This window comes from Leucopleurus acutus (assembly GCF_964270905.1).
Source record: "Leucopleurus acutus genome assembly, chromosome: 2".
Classification (NCBI taxonomy): domain Eukaryota; kingdom Metazoa; phylum Chordata; class Mammalia; order Artiodactyla; family Delphinidae; genus Leucopleurus; species Leucopleurus acutus.
This window is the reverse complement of record NC_139143.1, coordinates 86,149,777-86,168,942: the sequence shown is the minus strand read 5'-3', so window position 1 is coordinate 86,168,942 and position 19,166 is coordinate 86,149,777. Positions and strand designations below refer to the sequence as shown.

The window sequence follows — 19,166 nt, the reverse complement described above, 5'->3', positions numbered from 1 at the left end:
CCTAGTTCTTCGTTGAGCTTCAGCAGATCCCCATTCTCCGAGCTTGGTGTGTTGATGCGCGCCTGAGCGCCAGATCTGACCTGCCACACACAGCACATGGCACACTGTGCAGAGGGGTGGAGAGAGGCGATGGCGATCCACAGCCGGGGTCCTTACTGTGCAGAGCGAGGCAAGAGTTGTGGCTGCCTCCTCGTAGTTTAAATGTCAGGGGGAGCTGGAGTCACACAGCGATACATCTTCATTCCACCTCCCCCAAAACGGAACATGTACCACAAATAAACTTGGACCTCAGCTCCCTTGTACAGACCTCTTAGATAAGTATGAAGAGGTTGGATATCTGGGATCATTTTTAGATACAGCAAGGGGCATTCCCAGTTGTCTCCTCTCCATATTCTTGGAGGGGTGGGAAGGAGAGAGATAGAAAAGGGGCAGAGAAGAGTGAACCTTGTAACACATCCTCTCTCATTGCATCTCTTTACTCTCAGTCTTGCTTAGAATCATTATTTTTCCATCTCACTTAAAGGTCTCTGTTTGAATCGCTCCTTAAAGTCTTCTTCTCCCTGTCTGTAGCAGTCGGTTTCTCTCACTGTCTGTCTCTGCCTCTCCTCACCATCTGCCCTGTCTCCATGGTTACCATAGCTTCCATCTGCATATTTTAGGAATGAGTTTGTGTCCAGCTGGAAGGCATCAGGGGGAGTGGGAGGGGGAGTGAGGAAAAAATCCTAAGGATTTGGAAAACTCACCTGAGGTAATTCAGAGGCTGGAGGCCACCAGACACAAGATACAATGTTCCTGGAGAAGGGGGAGAGAGAAATATTTGCGGGGAAGCCACCCATTTTTACTAGCTGCCATTTATTGGAAACCAACCATGTGCCAAGTACTTTACATACATTATCTCCAATCCTCACAACAACACTATAAAGTAGGAATTATTTTCTTGTTATAGATGAAGAAACTGAGACTAAGTAAAGTTAAGTAAGTTCTCCAAAGCCTCACAGCTCTGTTTCTGTCCTATTCCAAAGACTTTGTGCTTGCCACTCCACCTACAGCCTTCCCAGTCCAGAGGCTTCACTCCCAGGGCCATTTTCCCTGACGTCTGGGTTATTGTTCTTAACTAACTCCTAGATTCTATCTCTACTCTGAACTCTTTCCCTCTGTTTTTTTTTTTTTTTTTTTTTTTTTTGCGAAGTGGGACTCCTCCTCCCACCGTGCCCCCTTTTACCAAGGGCTAGGAGGAACTGGAAGGCAGTGGGAAATGCAGGAAACACTGGATTCCTTCCCTGTCTCCTCAACTCTGGTTATCTGATTCCTAATCCTTCCTTTCCCAAACCCTCTTTCCATCTTCTCACAGACATGGCAGCAATCCACAGGAAAATATTTTTCTAGAAAAGAAATATTCATTGGTGGTGCTGGAGGGAGGCAGTGCAGGATTGAAGGGAAGGTTGGAGTAAAGAAGGAGAGGCCCAGTGTGAAGACAGAGTCACAAAAAGAACGACGCCTAAGAAGCAGGTTTCACAGAGGTTTATTTCTCTGTGTAAGCTCCCTCAACAGAGTCCCTCGGTGAGATGTGAGAGTCAGGTTCCCTCTGTGAACTGTCGCTAGCCAAGGGGATCCTCCATCTGAGATGAGGTGTGAAATGACTGACCCTTGGTTGATTCTGCAACTCCATCTCTCTCCTCACCCGGCTTCTCTAGCCTGAGTTCCGGCGAACTCTCTCCCTCCCTCCACTCCTCAGCTTCAAGTGGGCGGACCTCCCTCCTCGGCTTCTCCAAGATTGGCCGGGAGAACTCACCAATTGGGAGCCCTGGGAGGCGGACCTAGAACGCCAACAGCTTGAGGAAGACCAGCGAATTTCAAGTTGGCTGCGGCGTGTTTTCCGCGTGGGGGAGGGGCAGCAGGTAAGGCCCCGACTTGGTGGCTCTGACCTGGTTCCGTTCCACACCTTCCGAACTAGTTCACCAAGGCCAAGCTGCTAGATAGACAACGCTTTCCGGCAGCCTGTTGGATCAGCCCGCTTCTAGTTCCCTACCCTTTTCCTGTGGGCTCCCATTGCTCTGTTGATTTTATGCCAGAGAACCGTAGTTTTCTTTCGCGCAAAGGGGAGTTATGTTAAAGGAGAAAGTGAAAGACTCACTCTGGTACCTCTGACTCTTTGCTATGGGGTCAGCTTCCCCTAAATCTATTACTGTTAAGAGCCTGACAAACTCCTGTTATCTATCAAGACTCTGATGAAATGTTACCTTTACCTGTAGCTTTCCTGGTTCACCTTTTTTTGCAGAATTAATTGTTCCCCAGTCTGAGGATAGCATTGTAGGCATACCTCTGTTGGAGCACTTAGTGCTCAATCCCTCTTTAATGTTTCTATTCTTTTTAGAATATAAGGTTTTGTAGGGCAGGTTCTAATATTTAATATACAGTGCCCAATAAAGGTTAATTGGATGGAATTAATTGGGGAGGAAGAATTTAAACTCCTGATGTAATTAGGGAAAAATTAATAAAAGATAAAACAAAATACAATACAGTATATAATTATGACCTCTTAAATTAGTGTTTCATAATATAATTGCTCCCACAGTCCAGAGAAGGGAGAAAGCTAAGAGGACTGGGATGGTGAGGGGAGGCTTTAGGAATCACAAAGTCTTACGTTTGGAACAGACCTTAGAAATCATGTATTCATTCATTCATTCATTTTTAAGCAAATATTTATTGAGCATCTACTATATGCCAGACATAATGCTAGACAATGGGGATCATAGTGAATCCTCTACTTTAGATATGCATTCTTCCTTTGATAAACCATATTTAGTAAATGGTTATCCAGCTTCAGTTTAGACTTCTTAGTAAAAGAACTTCCTATCTCACTTTGTTCTTCAATCAGTATCTAACAAAACAAATACGTGGCTCAACAAAATGCAATCCACATTTCCACTGTAAAAGAGGAAGAGCTGTCCTAGTGGTAACATTCTTAAAGATAAAGAAAATCATCCCTTTTGTTTTCTGATTATAGAAGTAATATACATTTATCCTAGAAAACTTGGAAATACATAAAGGTATAAAATATCTATTATTTCATGACCGTGATATAGTGTTATTATTTTAATATGTATCCTTTCAAGTTATTTTCTGCTTGTATACATATCTATACATCTGTGTGTTTGTGTATATATTATACACATAGGGTCATACAACAAATACAACTTTATATCATGCTTCCCCCACTTTACATTATATTGTGAACATTTTCTGCCTTTAAATATTATTTGAAATAATTATTGTGTCTACATAATGGTCTAAGATGGATGTTTGATTTTTTTTAACCATTCATTTTTTTGTTGGACCATTTAGGTTATTTCAGAATTTGTGCTACCGTGGATAGCTCTTTGATAAACATGCTTTTACTTATTATCTCTGACTATATATCTGATGATTTCTTTAGGATAAGTGTTTAAAGTGGGATTACTGGGTTGAGGATATAAACTTTTAAAAGGCTGTAGATTCAAGGGGTCAAATTGCTCCCCCAAAAGACTGTGTTTATAGTCCTTCCAGTAAGGTATGAGAGTGTCCATCTCAAAAAAACCCATGGCAGCCTGATTATTTTTTAAATCTTTGTCAATTTGATAGGTAAAGAATGGTTTTATTGGATATTCTTTTCTTAATTGCCTAGTTGCACATTTATTCTATTCATGTTCTTTGCACATTTATTCTACTGGGGTGATTTTTTTCGTTTGGATTTCCATGAGTTCTAATATGAGTGTTAACTCCTTGTCTTATTTATTACAATTATAGCAAACTGTAAACATTAGAGTGCTCCAGGCCTCAGTCCCTGGATCTCTTCTTTTCTCTCTTCACATCCACTCCTTTAGGAATCTCACCCAGTCTCATGGCTTGAAACATTTGTATACTGAGAACACCACTAGAATGTAAGCTCCATTTAAACTCCATGGGTGCAGGAGTTTTTTGTCCATTTTGCTCACTGATACATCCCTAGCACTTAGAACAGTGCCTGGCACTTAATAAGAACTCAGTAAGTATTCATTGAATGAATTTAGATGGTTTTTAAATTATTATTATTCCCATTTTACAGATAAGGAAACAGGTTTACTGTTGTTAAATAAATTGCTGAAGGTTGTATAGCTAGAAAATGACTGAACTGGGATTCAAATCCATGTTCTTAACCACTACATGTACTGCCTTTCTTAAATTTGATGTAATTGTTTTTCTGTATGTTCTGTTGAAACCTGCTTCATAGTAACTTCTACCACATCACACAGTTATGCTTAATTGGGAATGAGTATCATGTACATGAGACGTTGTTGTTTGCAGGGGAAGGAGAGTACAGGAGTAAACACTAGGGAGGGTTGATGTTTATGGAGGAGCAGTCTGGGACCAGGTGATGGGAAACCTTAAACATCTTCAAGAATTTAGACTCAATCACAGTCTTAAATAGAAGAGACTCCTTGTAGATTCCTGAGCTGAGTGGGGTACAGATAGTTTACAGTTTCCCAACCAGTTTAGTGCCTTAATTAACTAAAGTTTTGTCTTCTTTTTACCCCACATCCTTGAGGGTCACTTGGTTAGTATGTGGAAATGGAGTTAGATTTGTCTAACCTGAAAGTTCATGGCCTTTTCTTAACTCCTCACTGCTTTGCAGTCAAAACAGCTCCTGTGTCCACTGCTAGAGCTGTATCTATCAGGTGGAAAGACATCTAAGCTGTCTAGTTAGAGTGTCTTTTCCCTTGAAAGGGCTTGAAGACATGGTGGCAAATTCTTACTACTTCTCTAGTGTCCATAAGACATCCTCTCTCCTCTAATGTGTTCTTTAAGTCAGATCACAGTTTAATCTATTAACTAACAGCCATCTTTTCCTGACATTTTTCTTGGCACTTGGACTTGAAACTTTCCAAATTCCTCAGGCACACATTTTACCACCTCTCCTTCCTGCTGCATATTATTAATCTCATCTACTATGCTGTTTTACTATATTTTTAATTTTTTAATGAATATTTTTTCTTATTACAAAAGCAGCCCCTATTCAGTACAGGAAAAAAAAAACCATAAAATACACATCATCAAAAAACCCCCAAAACGCATCACCTCCAATTAACCAATGTTAATTTTTGTTGTATATCCTTCAAGAACAACTTTTTAATTCATATATCTGGGTGGGTGTATGTGTTTGACAAAACAGATTACCTTGTACATATTTTAAAATCTTTTTTCCCCCTAACTAATCTTTAGTGGAGTGCATTTTGTTGAGCCATGCATTTCTTGTTTTATTTGTTGAATATTGATTGAAGAACAAATATCCAAAAATGGAATGACCTGCAAAGTGAGAGAGGGAGTTGTCTTACTAAAAAGTTTAAGTTGAAGGTGGATAACAATTTACTAAATATGGTTTATCAAAGGAGGGATGCAGGTCTAAAGTAGAGGATTCAATATGATCCCCATTGTCTAGCATTATGTCTGGCATATAGTAGATGCTCAATAAGTATTTGTTGAAAGAATGAATGAATGAATACATGATATCTAAGGTCTGTTCCAAACTTGAGACCTTGTGATTCCTAAAGCCTCCCCTCACCATCCCAGTCCTCTTAGCTCTCCGTGGGAGGAATTATATTATGAATCACTAATTTAAGAGATCATAATTCTATACTATATTGTCTCTTGTTGCTCCATAGCTAACATATTGTTAGTATGTTCCTTAATATGATGTGATGAAAATGGCTCTTCATCTCTGTGATCTTCCCCCCTGAAACACACAACCCCAGTCTAATCAAGAGAAAAACATCAGAAAAATTCAAACAGAGGAACATCCTATAATACACCTAACCAGTACTCCTTAAAACTGTCAGGGTAATGAAAGACAAGGAATGTCTGAGAAACTGTGAATTTTGAATTGCTACTCAAGTTTCTTGCTTTTTTTTATTAAGAAAATTTATTTCTTAAAACAGTTTTAGATTTACAGAAAAACTGAGCAGATAGTACCGAAAGTTTCCATATGCCCTGGCACCAGTTTCCCCTGTTATTAATGTCATATATTAATATGGTATACTTGTTACAATTAATGAACAAATATTGATACATTATAATTATTCAAGGTCCATACTTGATTTGGAGTTCCTTAGTTTTACCTAATGCTCTTTTTCTGTTCCAGGATCCCATCCAGGATACCACATTATATTTAGTTATCATGGCCCTGTTATGTATGGAATATGTCTATACATACATATACTTACATGCACAAACATATATGTATATGTATGTATACATACATAACTGAAATTGAGAGGATCCATATGCAAATACTAATAATGATTATTACTACATCATGGTCATGAAATAATAGGTATTTTTATATATACCTTTATGTTTTTCCAAATTTTCTAGAATAAATATATACTACTTCTATAATGAGAAAACAAAAGGAATGGTTTTCTTTGTTTTTATGAAGGTCACCGCTAGGACAGCTCTCTCTCTTTTACAATGGAAGTGTGACCTTTCCTTGTTTTTGATGACCTTGACAGTTTTGAAGAGTACTGGTCAGATATATTATAGGATGCTCCTCTGTTGGAATTTGTTGGCTTTTTTCTCCTGATTAGACTGGGGTTATCAGTTTTGGAGAAGAAGGTATCACATCATATTAAGGGTACATACTAACAATATGATTTAATTTTGTTCATGTTGAAACCTTGGTCATCTGACTGAAGTAATGCTTGTCCAGTTTCTACACTGTAAAGTTACTCCCCCCACCTTTCCAAAATTGTTTTGGACAAAATTCCCTATACACAGGCCATACTTAAGGAGTGGGGAATTACACTCTCCCTTTTTAGGGTGGAATCTACATAATTTATTTGGAATTCTGCATGAGAAATTTGTTTTTTCTCTACCACGTATTAATTTGTTCAAACGTTTATTTATATCAGTATGGTCTCTTGGATATTTATTTTATACTTTGGTGTTATAATCCAATACTACTGTATTGCTCAAATTGTTCAGGCTTTGGCCATTGGGAGCTCTTTCAGTCGACTCTTATGCCCCTTTGACACAGCCCCATCAATGTGTGTGTTGTGTTTTTGAGCACTTTCTTACTTTCTGGCACTACAAGATGCTTCAGTCTCATCTTGTATATTTCCTGCCCCAGTCCTAGAATCAGCCATTTCTCCAAGAAGCCCTGGTTCCTTTTATTGGAAAATGGTATTAGGAGCCAAGATCTGGGTGCTAGGTATCTTCCCTGCTACTGGGATTTCATTTCCTTCAAGTTTCATTTTCTTTTGATGACTTTCTTTATCCCCCATGCTATCTGACTGGCTTCTCAAAAATAATGACAAGAGGCAAAGTTCAGTTACGGTAGCAGGAGGAACTTTCAGTTCATCACAGTGGAATGGGCTGCCTTGGAGAGGAAAATGGACACCCTCTCTTTAGGAAAATGCCACCAGAAGCTGCATGACCAACAACTTACAGAGGGTAGTACTGTACTGGGAGGGTGTTTGGGCTAGAAGACTCCATGGGTCCTTCCATTCTAAGATTCTGTGTTTCCAGGTGGTGTTTAAAAAGATCAACTTGATTGTAATGGCTCTTATCACATACATCCCCACCCCCAATCAAAGGACAGTGAGACTGATGACTCATTCCTGTTCCCTCCCAGTGTCTGGCACACTACCTTTTTCATGGTAGATGCTTAATAAATGTTTTGTTGAAATGCATTGCATTAGACTGAGTTTAGGCCGGGTTGGGTTTGGAAAGTGAGGGAGAGAAAGAATTCAAAGATCATATGTAGATATGCAGATGGTGATAAACATCAAATTAACTTAGGGGCGTAGGAAAGTTTTATCCAAGGGTCTAGTCACTTTCCTCATTGCGCTACAGTCACACCATATTGCAATTATCTGTCCCGTTGGAACCGTGTCTCATCCATATTTTATATTTTTAGAAATACCTTGCTTGGCACTATGCCTTCTCAAAATTTGTTGAATTAAACTGGCTTTTCAGGTCTCTGGGAGAAAAGATTGAGTGTCTTGTACCTCCCTGGCTTCCTGTCTGTTCTACTGTACTTTTTCTCTGTGTTTTTGTCTTTATCAGGTTTTTCCTATTGGATGTCTGAATCCCCAGGCCCCCTCCATCATGGCCAGCCGGGGTGGGGGCCGGGGTCGTGGCCGTGGCCAGTTGACCTTCAGCATGGAGGCTGTGGGCATTGGGAAGGGGGATGCTTTGCCCCCACCCACCCTGCAGCCTTCTCCACTCTTCCCTGTGAGTGTCTGCCCTCCTTTCCCAAGACTCCCATATGCCCCTGGCTGACTGTGTATGATCCTGGATTCCTCCTGAGCCATCATAAAATCATCCTCATCTTGCCCCTCCCTGTCTGTATACTCCCACCTTATATGGGATGTTTTCCAGACAAGTGTCTACCCTCACTTTTTACATTCTCAGCTCCCCAGCTTTCAAAATGCTGTGTTGCTCCACCCATTTGCCTTGATCCTCTGCTCAGTGAGAGCATTGGATTGAATTGTGGGGAGAGGAGAGGCCCTCCCAGATTTGTACTCCAGCATGTTCTCCCTGAATTGACCATTGCCTCTGCCTCCTTAGCCCTTGGAGTTCCGCCCAGTGCCTCTGCCCTCAGGAGAGGAAGGGGAATATGTCCTGGCACTGAAGCAGGAGCTTCGAGGGGCCATGAGGCAGCTCCCCTACTTCATCCGGCCTGCTGTCCCCAAGAGAGGTCAGTTGGAATGCTAGTATCATGTTCTGAGTGCCTTCCATGAGTAGTGCCCTATACTTAGCACCGCTGGGGCCCAGAGAGGCCAGAAGAGGCACAGAAAGCTCACTGCCTAACTGGGGAGATCACAGTAATTACCCCTGCCTTTGCAATGCATTATGGTATCCATGGTGTGTTTTGAGTCTCACAGTAGTCTTGGACAGTAGGAGGTTAAGTATTAAGATGCCCATTTTACAGATAGAAATGAGGAGATGTATTAACATTTTTAACAATCTGGATATTGCTGGTACCAACCAATCAGAAGAACTTGAGAAGGGGTCTCTGAGAAGCCCTGTAATTAAAATATTACCCCTTCGGTTTGTGGGTCGTGAGAGGTCAGGGAGCCAGGAGGGACTGGAGTACAGGATGTACTTAGGAGGTCTGGGATAGTGGATATTTACCAACTGGTGTGGAAGTACAGTATTTCAGTGTATTGACAACCAGTGCTTTCCTCCTAAGCCCTAGAAGCTAAAGTTCAGAGAGATGAAACAATTGCCTAAGTTAGTCCCATTAACGAGGAGTAAAGGGAACACTGATACCCTCGTTTCTTGCTCTAGTATACTTTCCACTGTACCGCACTACCAGTCAATATAGCCGTGCCTTTGCATTAAGGGAGACAACAAAAACATTGTCATTCGAGGTGGAAAAGGACAGGTTAGAAGAGTGTTGAAGGTCCTCATGGAAGCTGACCCCCTGGGCTCTGGGTCTGGGTGAGGAAAAAGGCAATTTCTGAGTTTTGAGAGGGCTGGACCTCAGGAAGAACCCTGTTCTAGGGCTCTGAAAGGATAAAACTTTGACCCTTGACCTCTGATCCCTCAGATGTGGAGCGTTACTCAGACAAATATCAGATGTCAGGGCCGATTGACAACGCCATAGATTGGAACCCTGGTAGGTGATGGGCCCTTTCATTGACCTCCCTTCTTTCAAATGCTTGAGATGCCTCAAGCCACAAGCCACCACCCTATCCACCCTCCTCCGTCTCCACCTTCACCCTATTCAGGAGGCTTAGATGTGCTCCAAAACACTCTCAGACTCTACCTAAAAACCTATTAAATGGCCCCCACTCCTCTGGAGGCATCCAAGCCACAGTTTTGTTCCAAGCAGCTTTGACCCAGCCCCTTCCTTCCTCACCCTTAACCCTGATCCTTACCTGTCCTTTCAAAGAGTCATCATTCATAGGACACCCCAGGGCAGAGTCTTGCTGACTTTTTCATTCCCGCTATTCCTAGATTGGCGACGTCTACCCCGGGAGCTAAAGATCCGAGTACGGAAGCTACAGAAGGAGCGTGAGTGTATCTGGAAAAAGGAGGGAAAGGAGAGGTTTCCTTCATCAGCTGTAGGGCCAAGGCTGCTGGTGGTCTTGCCTGCCCTCCCAATTCCTACCTACCCAGTCTACCCAGTATTGTTGCTGGGTGCCACGGTGGCCACATGAGGGCAGCAGAGTGACATGGTCTATGCAAGAGGGTGGGGTAGAAAGCCATCTAGGAAGTTTGCTCTGATGGTTCACCTTTTGATCCTCTCACCAGGGACCACCATTCTACTCCCCAAGAGGCCCCCTAAGACCACAGAAGATAAGGAGGAGACAATACAGAAACTAGAGGTAAGGAAGAAATGCGCATAGAGACCACCTGGGCCCCAGATTCATTCCTCCCCCTTGGCCCATGTGTGCCTCAATTTTTCCCTTCTGTGAGCTGAGTTTCTCTTCCTATTCATCCTCACATAAGACCCTGGAGAAGAAGGAAGAAGAAGTGACTTCAGAGGAAGATGAGGAGAAAGAAGAAGAAGAAGAGAAGGAAGAGGAAGAAGAAGAGGAGTATGATGAAGAAGAGCATGAAGAGGTGAAGGGGACCTCCTTTCATTCTCAGGCCCCCTTTCTTCCACTCATAAGCTCTGGGGATCTCAACTTCAGAAGGCTGGAGGGCCAAAGGAGATAGTGCCTCCAAAGGATAGCGCCCTCCACTTTACCTGTCCCTAGGCTCTTCTCAAGAGTGAACTACAGCTTGAATGCAGAGTGAACTATAGGCCTGGAATGCTGCGACTGGGAGGGAAGGGGACTGGTACACAGGGATGAAGGAGAATGCTGAAAGCATGCCGACATACCTTTCTTCCTTCCTTTCTTTCTTTCTATTTCAGGAAACTGATTACATCATGTCATATTTTGACAATGGAGAGGACTTTGGGGGTGACAGTGATGACAATATGGATGAGGCTATATACTGAAGAAGGACTCTAAACAATACCCTGGACGTTCATATCTTTCTTGATTTAGGACACAGAGAGTAGCTGTCCCCTATTATTAGGTTTTGTGGACAAGCAAATCATTTGCTCAGAATCCAGATAACCTGTTTGGTCCCTGGAGATAGGAATAGAGAGTGACCACAGATAGGTCTCTTTTCTACCCTTCGCCTCCCTCTCTCCTGTGGTATTGTATCACCTCTGATATCTTGGGGAAAGGACAAAGGACCAATGTCTTAATTGTATGAAAGTGAGAAAGGAGGGTCGAAAGAAGGACTGGAATCATTAGAGCTGAGACAGCTGTGCACATGCCCCTACCCATTTATAGTTCTTTGTGGAGATAATTGGGGGTGCGAGCAGTTAGGAGGAATAAGGCCAGTTTTATATTTTTAAATAAAATGTTTTTATCTGTCTCTCTGTCCAGGGTGAAGCCTAGTGGGAGAGGGCTGGAGGAATGAAGGGGATGCCTAGTAAGCCATTCTTCTCTCCTCACCTGTTAAGAGTCCAGTGTGACACACTGGGGGTTACAGCCTTCCTGTCCTTTGCCCCTTCCCTCCTACCCCCATGGTGGGACACCTAATCCCCATCTAGCTCTGCCAAGGCACATTCAGGAGCTCATCTGCAGGGCTGCGCAGAGAGAGTTGTATACAGCCCACGCCCTGAAGACCAGCTGGCTTCTGGGCTTCTGGTCCTCAGGCAGTGGGGACGACATGATTCACGTGTGTTCACATGTGTTCACAGGAACACAGGCCCTCACTTTCCCACGCTTGACCTTGATCTTGTCCTTGTTTACAAGGAATGATTACAACTATTTTTGCGGGGAGAGTCAAGAAAGCCAGGTGTGGGGAGGGAGTAGGGAGGAAGTGCCGATTCTTCTTCAGCACACTCGCCCTCTTCCAGGCCCCGGAGACCCCACTTTGAAAGGTGTGTCTGTGAAGCAGGAGCCCCTAAATATCCTATTCTCCACTTCCGGAAGCTGCCGTGTGGCTGAGTTGCAGTTTCCCTTCTGTGGAATTTAGTTCTTCCTTTGTGGAATTTAGTTAGCCTTTCTCTCACTCCCTTCTTGTGGCGAGGGGGAGGGGGTAGGCAGTGTTGCTTTACAGGAAGTAAGGAGGGTGCAGAGGAAGGGGGTGACTTAGGGACACTCAGCTCTGAGAGGTGCATTCTCACCCACACAGTTCTCCCTTGGGTGAGGTCACTTCCCTGGGCTCTGATTGGCTTCCGAGGAAGCCCTAGATGTACTGATTGGTTCCAGCCACTTGACATGCAACAGTCACGGGCGAGCTGCATGTCCAGAATAGGGACTGGATAAGGAGGCAGGAACAGATAGCTGGGATGCTGTCATAGCAACCTTACTAAACATTTGAAAGCCATGAAGATGGGATGTAGGAGAATCTTCAAGAAATTCCCCAGCCATATTCAGGTAGGCAGACTGAATTCCCTATGGCATCAAGTGATAGAGACTGGCAGTCTAATGTTAGATATTTCTGACCCAATTGTAAAGAATGAATAGGGGCTGTGACTCCATTGAGGGAAAGCACCTTAAAAGCCTGGTTTGGGTGTGGTAGTAGATGTTAAGGTAGGAGCCAAGAGAACAGGAAGGAAACAGGAATAGAAATAGAACATTCCAGAGTTATTGAGCAATTTGGATGATTGATGTGTTCCCTTTTCTAGTTCTCTGAGGTATTGTGTGAGTGGAGTAGGGGGAGGGGCCAGGGGACCTGTCACTGGGGTTTCCCATAGTCACACTGTAGCCTGTGATTGTAGCTAGGGAGAAATTAGCAGAAAACAAAAATAAAAGACCCTGGAAAATCTCCTTTTACCTTTCTCCTCTGCATGTACACGCATACCAGACCTAATCTGGTTAACTATGTTTGTGGCTATGTTGGGGGCACAGTTGACCTCCTAAATCCCACCTAATGCCAGCATGTGTACTCAAAAGAGTGGGAACAAAGAAGATTCTAGACAAGAGACAGTAGAGGAGAACTGAACACACCCCTGCCCCCACCTCTATACACACACATCCTTTTCCCATGAAACAGGGGAAGGATAAAGGTTAGAGTGGCCTCTTGGGATCAGTTGTACTTCCTCAAAGACAAAGTGTCAGAGAGACCAGACCATTCTTGGACTCTTTCCTATCTGGCCTCCTGCCCTTCCTGGCAGGTGACCTTGCTGAACAAAGCCAGAGACAGGGGACCCAGCAGCTTCCCCAGATTCCGGAACAGTTCCAGGAATGAGCTAGACTGTTTCCATTGACCTTTCCCCTACTTTCCATAGGTTCTATTGGGCAGGCTGAGGCAGAAGCCTAAGACTCGGTAAATAGAGTCAGGGCTGCTAGTCCTCCGGAGGACCACCTGAAAGGGCAGAGGTCCAAGCACTACTTGTAAACATTTAGAGAGGCCCCACGTGCCTCTTGCTCAGCCCTGTACTGTGTGCCTGCTTATGTTGAATAGATTGCTCCCATGCCCACAGCCTAGGCTGCTCTGGCCCCAGGCAGGGTAGGTTCTCAGTCAAGAATCCTATCCTTCCATACCCCATGTTCCATCCCTAGCCTACTGGTCCCCTCCCACCTCGGGCAGGAAGCTTGAGATTGGGGTCTGCAAATTTAAGCTCAGGGACTCAAGTGATTTGAGGGAGGGCTGAATGAGAGACCTGGTTATAGCATGCAGTTTAGAAGATTGGGAGTAGAGACCAAAGAAAATTGGAGGGTCAAATATTGGGTGGACAGGACACCCATGGTTGGTGAGGTAAAGACATGTATTTTCCTCAATTCATTTTTATTGCTGTTTGAACTTTGAAAGGAACGAAGGGTGGCTTGTAGGCCTAGGCTAGTTTAAGAACTAAGCCAAAGGGAAAAGCTGCCATCTCAACTGGGCAAAGCACTGGTTTATGGTCCTAGTTTCACCACTCCATAGCTTTGTACCCTTGGGAAAGTCATGTAGTCTCCAAGCGTCAAATTCCTCATGTATGAAAGAGAATTTGAGTTAGATGTCCACTAGGAAATCCTTCAAGCTGACGTTGATCCACCTGCAAGAATCCAGATAGTTCTGAGAACAAAGGTCAGGATGTGTCCAGCTTTTGCTGAATTCATTCCGTCTGCTGGATTTCCCCACCTTATTCTCAGTTGGGCAGGCTAAACATACCTCAGGCAACTAGCCAGTCCTTTCCAGGAACCTGCTTCAGCCCAAGTAGCAGAAGGATCAGCAAGTCCATTAACTAGCAAGGAAGGAGACACCCCTGCAGCAGAGTTCAAGGTCACGATCAGCAAGCCAGGACTCAAATCAAGCAGGCCACCAAGGAATTTCTGACTGAGGAAGGGGCCTGTGGGGCAGGTCCTCCCTATCTCCCCTCACGTAGCATGTCTGGCCAGAGGACAGAGAAGAGAAATGAGCTACAGGAATAGTTCAGTTAGCTAATCTGGCCAGACCAGTGGTGACCCTTTCTCCACTGACCTTTCCCCTACTGAGACTCACTTTTTCCCCAAGGTCATTTGGGACCAGAAAGTGGGAAATAACAAGTTCTAGTTTCCTAGTATCGCCTCAGAAAGTTATTTGCCTTATTCCCAACAGGACTTAATTTGCCATTGTACTCCGGAGGGAAGGGAGGTTCCCCCTGCAACTCTAATGGGAGTCAGTGGAAAGACAGTGATCCAACCCTAATTGCAGGACCTGAGAGGCTAAGTGCGATCACCCTGGGCACCCAAAATTTGGGGGGAAGGAATCCAGGGATTCCTCAGACCCAGTCCTGACCAATGCAGGGAGGGGCTATGCCCCGGTGACCTCTGACTCAGGGACTGTTCTTCATTCTCAAACCTCTACTCCTCCTGGAATTCTCAGCTGTGGGCTGAGGTTCCCAAGACTTGGACCCCCGCCTCTCCTTGAATCTTCTCCATTCTCTAATTCCATTTCCCTTGGTATAAAATAGACAAGGAGAAATATCCAAATCCTGTGTCTTACGTTCTCTGTTACACTCAGGGCAGCCTTAATAGTGGTAGAATAGGAAGGAGGTTAGACCTGTCTTTGCCTTACCCAAAAGGATTGGGGGGACAAACTAACCTGAGTCACGGACACCGATCTGGGATATTTCCTATCTTGGAGAGAATAGATGAAATCCCATGTGGACAGGGAAAGAAGCCCTGGTACTCATCCTCCTTATGCTCTGCTATGGCCAGAGAAATAGCCATTCTAGAGGGGAAATTCCCTCAACTAAGGAGGCCAAGGTAACTCTTTTACCTTATTTTTCGTGGGCAGGGATGGTAAGAGGATGTGAAACAAAGATGGGGTCAGTGAAAGGAAGGCCAAATGCTGACCGGTCCTTTTCTCAGCCCTCTGCTTCCTGTCTCCAAGCCTCTGTCTTGGCCCTTGGACAGTCTTTCTTGTCTGACCATACTTGGATGCTCTTGGCCCCTCACCTCTCCCTTACTTGGCTCCTGTTTTGAGACTTGCTTTCCATCCTGAGCCACCATTCTAACACCTGTCCAGAGCTATCAGGGATGTTTATAAACTTCTCAGGAGCTGGACTGGGCCAGGTCAGGAGGGGTGGCTGAGAGCCAGAAAGAGAGCTTGTCACTCAGACTCTCTTATTGTCTTTCAGATTCCTTTCCTTTTCTGACTCTCTAATCACGTCTTTCTTTCCATGTCTCTCTTTGCCTCATGTCTTTAGCATTATGCTACTTAAATTAGGTTATCAATGGGTGATGTGGTGAGGGATATTTGGAGCCACAGACTACACACCTTCCAGAATGTCAATTTTACTTTTAAGATTTGCTGGGGGAAGATAAATTATTCTTATACTAAAATTACACAAATATATTATGCAGTGTGAATCAAAATTTGCACTTTTTAAACATAAAACGGGTACTTCAAAGACATTTCTGGCTTGTGACAGGCTACTTTGGACTGTTCCAGAAGCCCGGGGGGAAAATTCAGTTTCCTTAATCTTAGGGGTCCTTCAGAGGAAATATTTGAGAAGAAGCTCTACTTAGAGCAGAGGTGACAACCTAAGGCAAAAACCTTAACACCAGACAAGAGCCAGGGGTATAAAGGAGTGAAGCAGGTGAGTGTAATGCAATAGGGAGTGGTGAGAACTGGCAGATATAAGTCTGCCTGACCCTTTTAGCTCTAGCAGGTTGATGCCATGAAGGAATGTGGGCTCAGTGTTACCAAATGTGGTTGCTTTTTAAGGGAAGCCAGAACAATAGATTTTAGTGAGATCTGGTTTTTTAATGTTTACAACCAATTCAAATATTTAGGAAGAAGCTATACAAGTTTCTAAATGCCTGCAAGCTGATTCCACCTATGGGCCCTCGGTTTGCTGCCTCTGACCTCTATCAACATTTCTTCCACTTCCCAAAGGTGTATGTGGTCCAAATCTGGGCTTCCAAGGTCTCAAATTCTGTTCCCAAGAGCTGGGGGCAGTGAGCTTCATGAGGTTACAGGGGAGAATGGAGCTCTCCTGCAGGACAGCTTGGGGAGGTAGAACTGAAGAGAAGCCCTTTGGGTACCAATGGCAGGTGACACCTTTCTCCAGCGGGAGAGAAGGAGCCATTGGTCCCTGCCCAACCACCTTTTCCCTGATCTTCAGGGATATGGAGCTAAAAACATCTTGGGGTCTGGAACAGAAACCAAAGATTCCTCAGAGTTGGAAGATGAGACAAGCATGAAAGCCCACGCATAGAGAGAAATGGGAGAACAGGAGATGAAGGAAGGAAGCTGTGAGCCTGGATAGATGAAGGAGGAAGTCAGCATTTAGACAGGTAAACTGGAGAGGGAGGGGTCTTTAGCCACAGAACCATATAAGGGAAACACAGTTCTCACGCTCCTGAACCCCGCCTCCCCTCCCAGCAACTGAAATCCTTCCCCTGTCCATCTGTCCATGAGGTTAAAAATATCTTAGCTGGGTACCCAGCCAGACATTTCCAAGAACCTGTTTACCGACCATCTGATTGACTTGGAGAGGTGGTCAGCAGCTCCATCACCCAACAGGGAATGAGAATGGACCTTGCTTGACATTCCAGGACTCAAGGCCCATGGGTGTCACAATTCTGTCCCCATGTTCTGCCTTTCCTCTTCCTTCTTCCATCACTCCATGGCCTGGAGATGACCAATCAGTTGGTAGTCAGAAAAATCCCGGTCTTCAGTCTGTCCATCCTTTTCGTAACGGGCTCCATAGAAAGTACAGCAGGGTCACACCAAGGGAAAGGTCAGGACAAGACAGGAATAGCCTAAATAGGCTAAATTGGGCCTCATCAGTGGGGCCTCCACTGGCTTTTGTGCTACTCAGTCTAGCCCACCTCAGGGAAATAAATTAAATGAGATGCAATACCTTCAAATAAGGAGTCTGAGAGTTCTTTGTAGTGTCACAAACAGCACTCTCTGTTTCTCAGTCTATCACTCTAAATGGTGGGAAGCTTTCCCCTGGAGTTGTATACTGAAAAGTTAAGAAAGCTCAATTAATTAATTCCCAGAAGGTGATAGAGTTACTCCAGAGGCCTGTGAAGCACGCTGGGAGTATGAGAGAGAAAACGCTAGTGGTCCCAGAGCTATAGCATGGGGGTGTGCAGAGGGCCTGTCCTGGCCTGGGGGTGGGAGTCCCAATAGTGGGCCACCTCTCCCACCACAAAATTAACTACAGGTTGAGTCAGCCTCTGTACAGTGACCTCTTCTCAGACTGTTTTGCTCCCCCAACACAGGAAGGGAATCAAGAGAAGCAAAGAGAGAGTGGTGTTACTTATGATGGGTCAGAGAGGAGGAACAAATTTGAGGACATGCCTGGGAGTGAGCTAATCAAGGCAGTGGTGGTGAATATGCCTCCTCTTTTATTTTAGATAACAAGCAAAATAACTTCGCCATTGTTCTAACTCTTTATATATATATATATATATATATATATATACACTTTTTTTTTAGGAGAAATAAAGCTGTATTAGTTCGCTAGGGTTGCCAGAACAAAATGCCACAGACTGGGAGGCTTAATTAATTTTCTCACAGTTCTGGAGGCTTTGAGTCCAAGATCAAGGTGTCCACAGGTTTAGTTTCTTCTAAGGCCTCCCTCCCTTGCTTGCAGATGGCCACATTCTTTTGTTTTTTCATTTAATTAAAAAAAATTATTTTATTTTAGGCTGTGTTGGGTCTCCGTTGCTGCACGCAGGCTTCTCATTGCAGTGGCTTCTCTTATTGCGGAGGAAGGGCTCTAGGTGCATGGGCTTCAGTAGTTGTGGCTCACGGGCTCTAGAGCGCAGGCACAGTAGTTGTGGCGCACGGGCTTAGTTGCTCCGCGGCATGTGGGATGTTCCCAGACCAGGGCTTGAACCCGTGTCCCCTGCATTGACAGACAGATTCTTAACCACTGCACCACCAGGGAAGCCCCTGTCCACATTCTTGCTGTGTCCTCACATGGACTTTCCTCTACGAGCTGAGTGTGCATGTCTGTGTCCTAATCTTCTCTTCTTATAGGGGCATCAGCACATTGGATTAGGGCCCAGCCATATGACCTCATTTTAACTTCATCACCTCTCTTAAGGCCCTATTTCCAAATACAGTCACATTCTGAAGTACTAGGGTCTGGACTTCAACATATGAATTTATGGGGTTTCAGTTCAGACCATAAGAGCAGCGTCTCCCTGTTGGTTGAAGCAGAAGTCTCTTCTCAGAGGAGAGAGGAGTCTTCCCACATGGCCTAGAACTTGACCCAGCCAAGTCATGACCATGACTCTGATTCCCTGTTGTTTTACCACATGCCTCAGTGACTGAGAGTGTAGGTCAGGGAGTGAAAAAGAAATTATGTCCTTAGTACATTTTCACTAAATATTTCAGCCTTTGTGAGGCCACGTATTCACAAAAGAAGTAAAGAAGTTATGTTTTTGTCACCAAGTGGTTGGCCTTGGAAGGCACACAACTCACTGAGGAACCACATAAGTGCCTCCAATATGCTGAGGCAAGCCATGAACACAGGAGCTGAAGACAGTGAGAAATCAGATGTCACATCCTAGTTGGGAAGCAGGTGCATCACCAGGTTAGTTCAATCAAATCCGTGTTATAGGTGCTGGGGTTGAGGAGGGCGTCAGTCCTGGAACACTTTATCAGAGAAATTTATATTTTCATATGGCCTCAAGTTACTGGCATCCTCCAGTACTCCCTTTAGCATTTCTTGAAGGGTAGGTATTATAGTACTGAACTCCTTC

The 19,166-nt window shown here is 44.3% G+C and overlaps 1 protein-coding gene across 2 annotated transcripts; it reads left to right on the top strand.

Moving 5' to 3' along the window:
- The first annotated feature begins 1,821 nt into the window (after nucleotides 1-1,821).
- POLR3GL (RNA polymerase III subunit GL) lies at nucleotides 1,822-11,436 on the top strand. Of its 2 annotated transcripts, XM_082864479.1 has the most exons (8): nucleotides 1,822-1,898; nucleotides 8,080-8,247; nucleotides 8,584-8,713; nucleotides 9,569-9,637; nucleotides 9,979-10,035; nucleotides 10,276-10,349; nucleotides 10,474-10,587; nucleotides 10,883-11,436. In XM_082864479.1, exons 2-8 carry the CDS (start codon nucleotides 8,122-8,124, stop codon nucleotides 10,967-10,969), a joined length of 657 nt encoding a protein of 218 aa, XP_082720605.1. In that variant the 5' UTR covers nucleotides 1,822-1,898; nucleotides 8,080-8,121; the 3' UTR covers nucleotides 10,970-11,436. The 2 variants fall into 2 exon arrangements, with proteins under 2 accessions (XP_082720605.1, XP_082720606.1); XM_082864480.1 differs by lacking the exon at nucleotides 8,080-8,247 and having other exon boundaries at nucleotides 1,839-1,898; nucleotides 10,883-11,434.
- The last annotated feature ends 7,730 nt before the right edge of the window (nucleotides 11,437-19,166 follow it).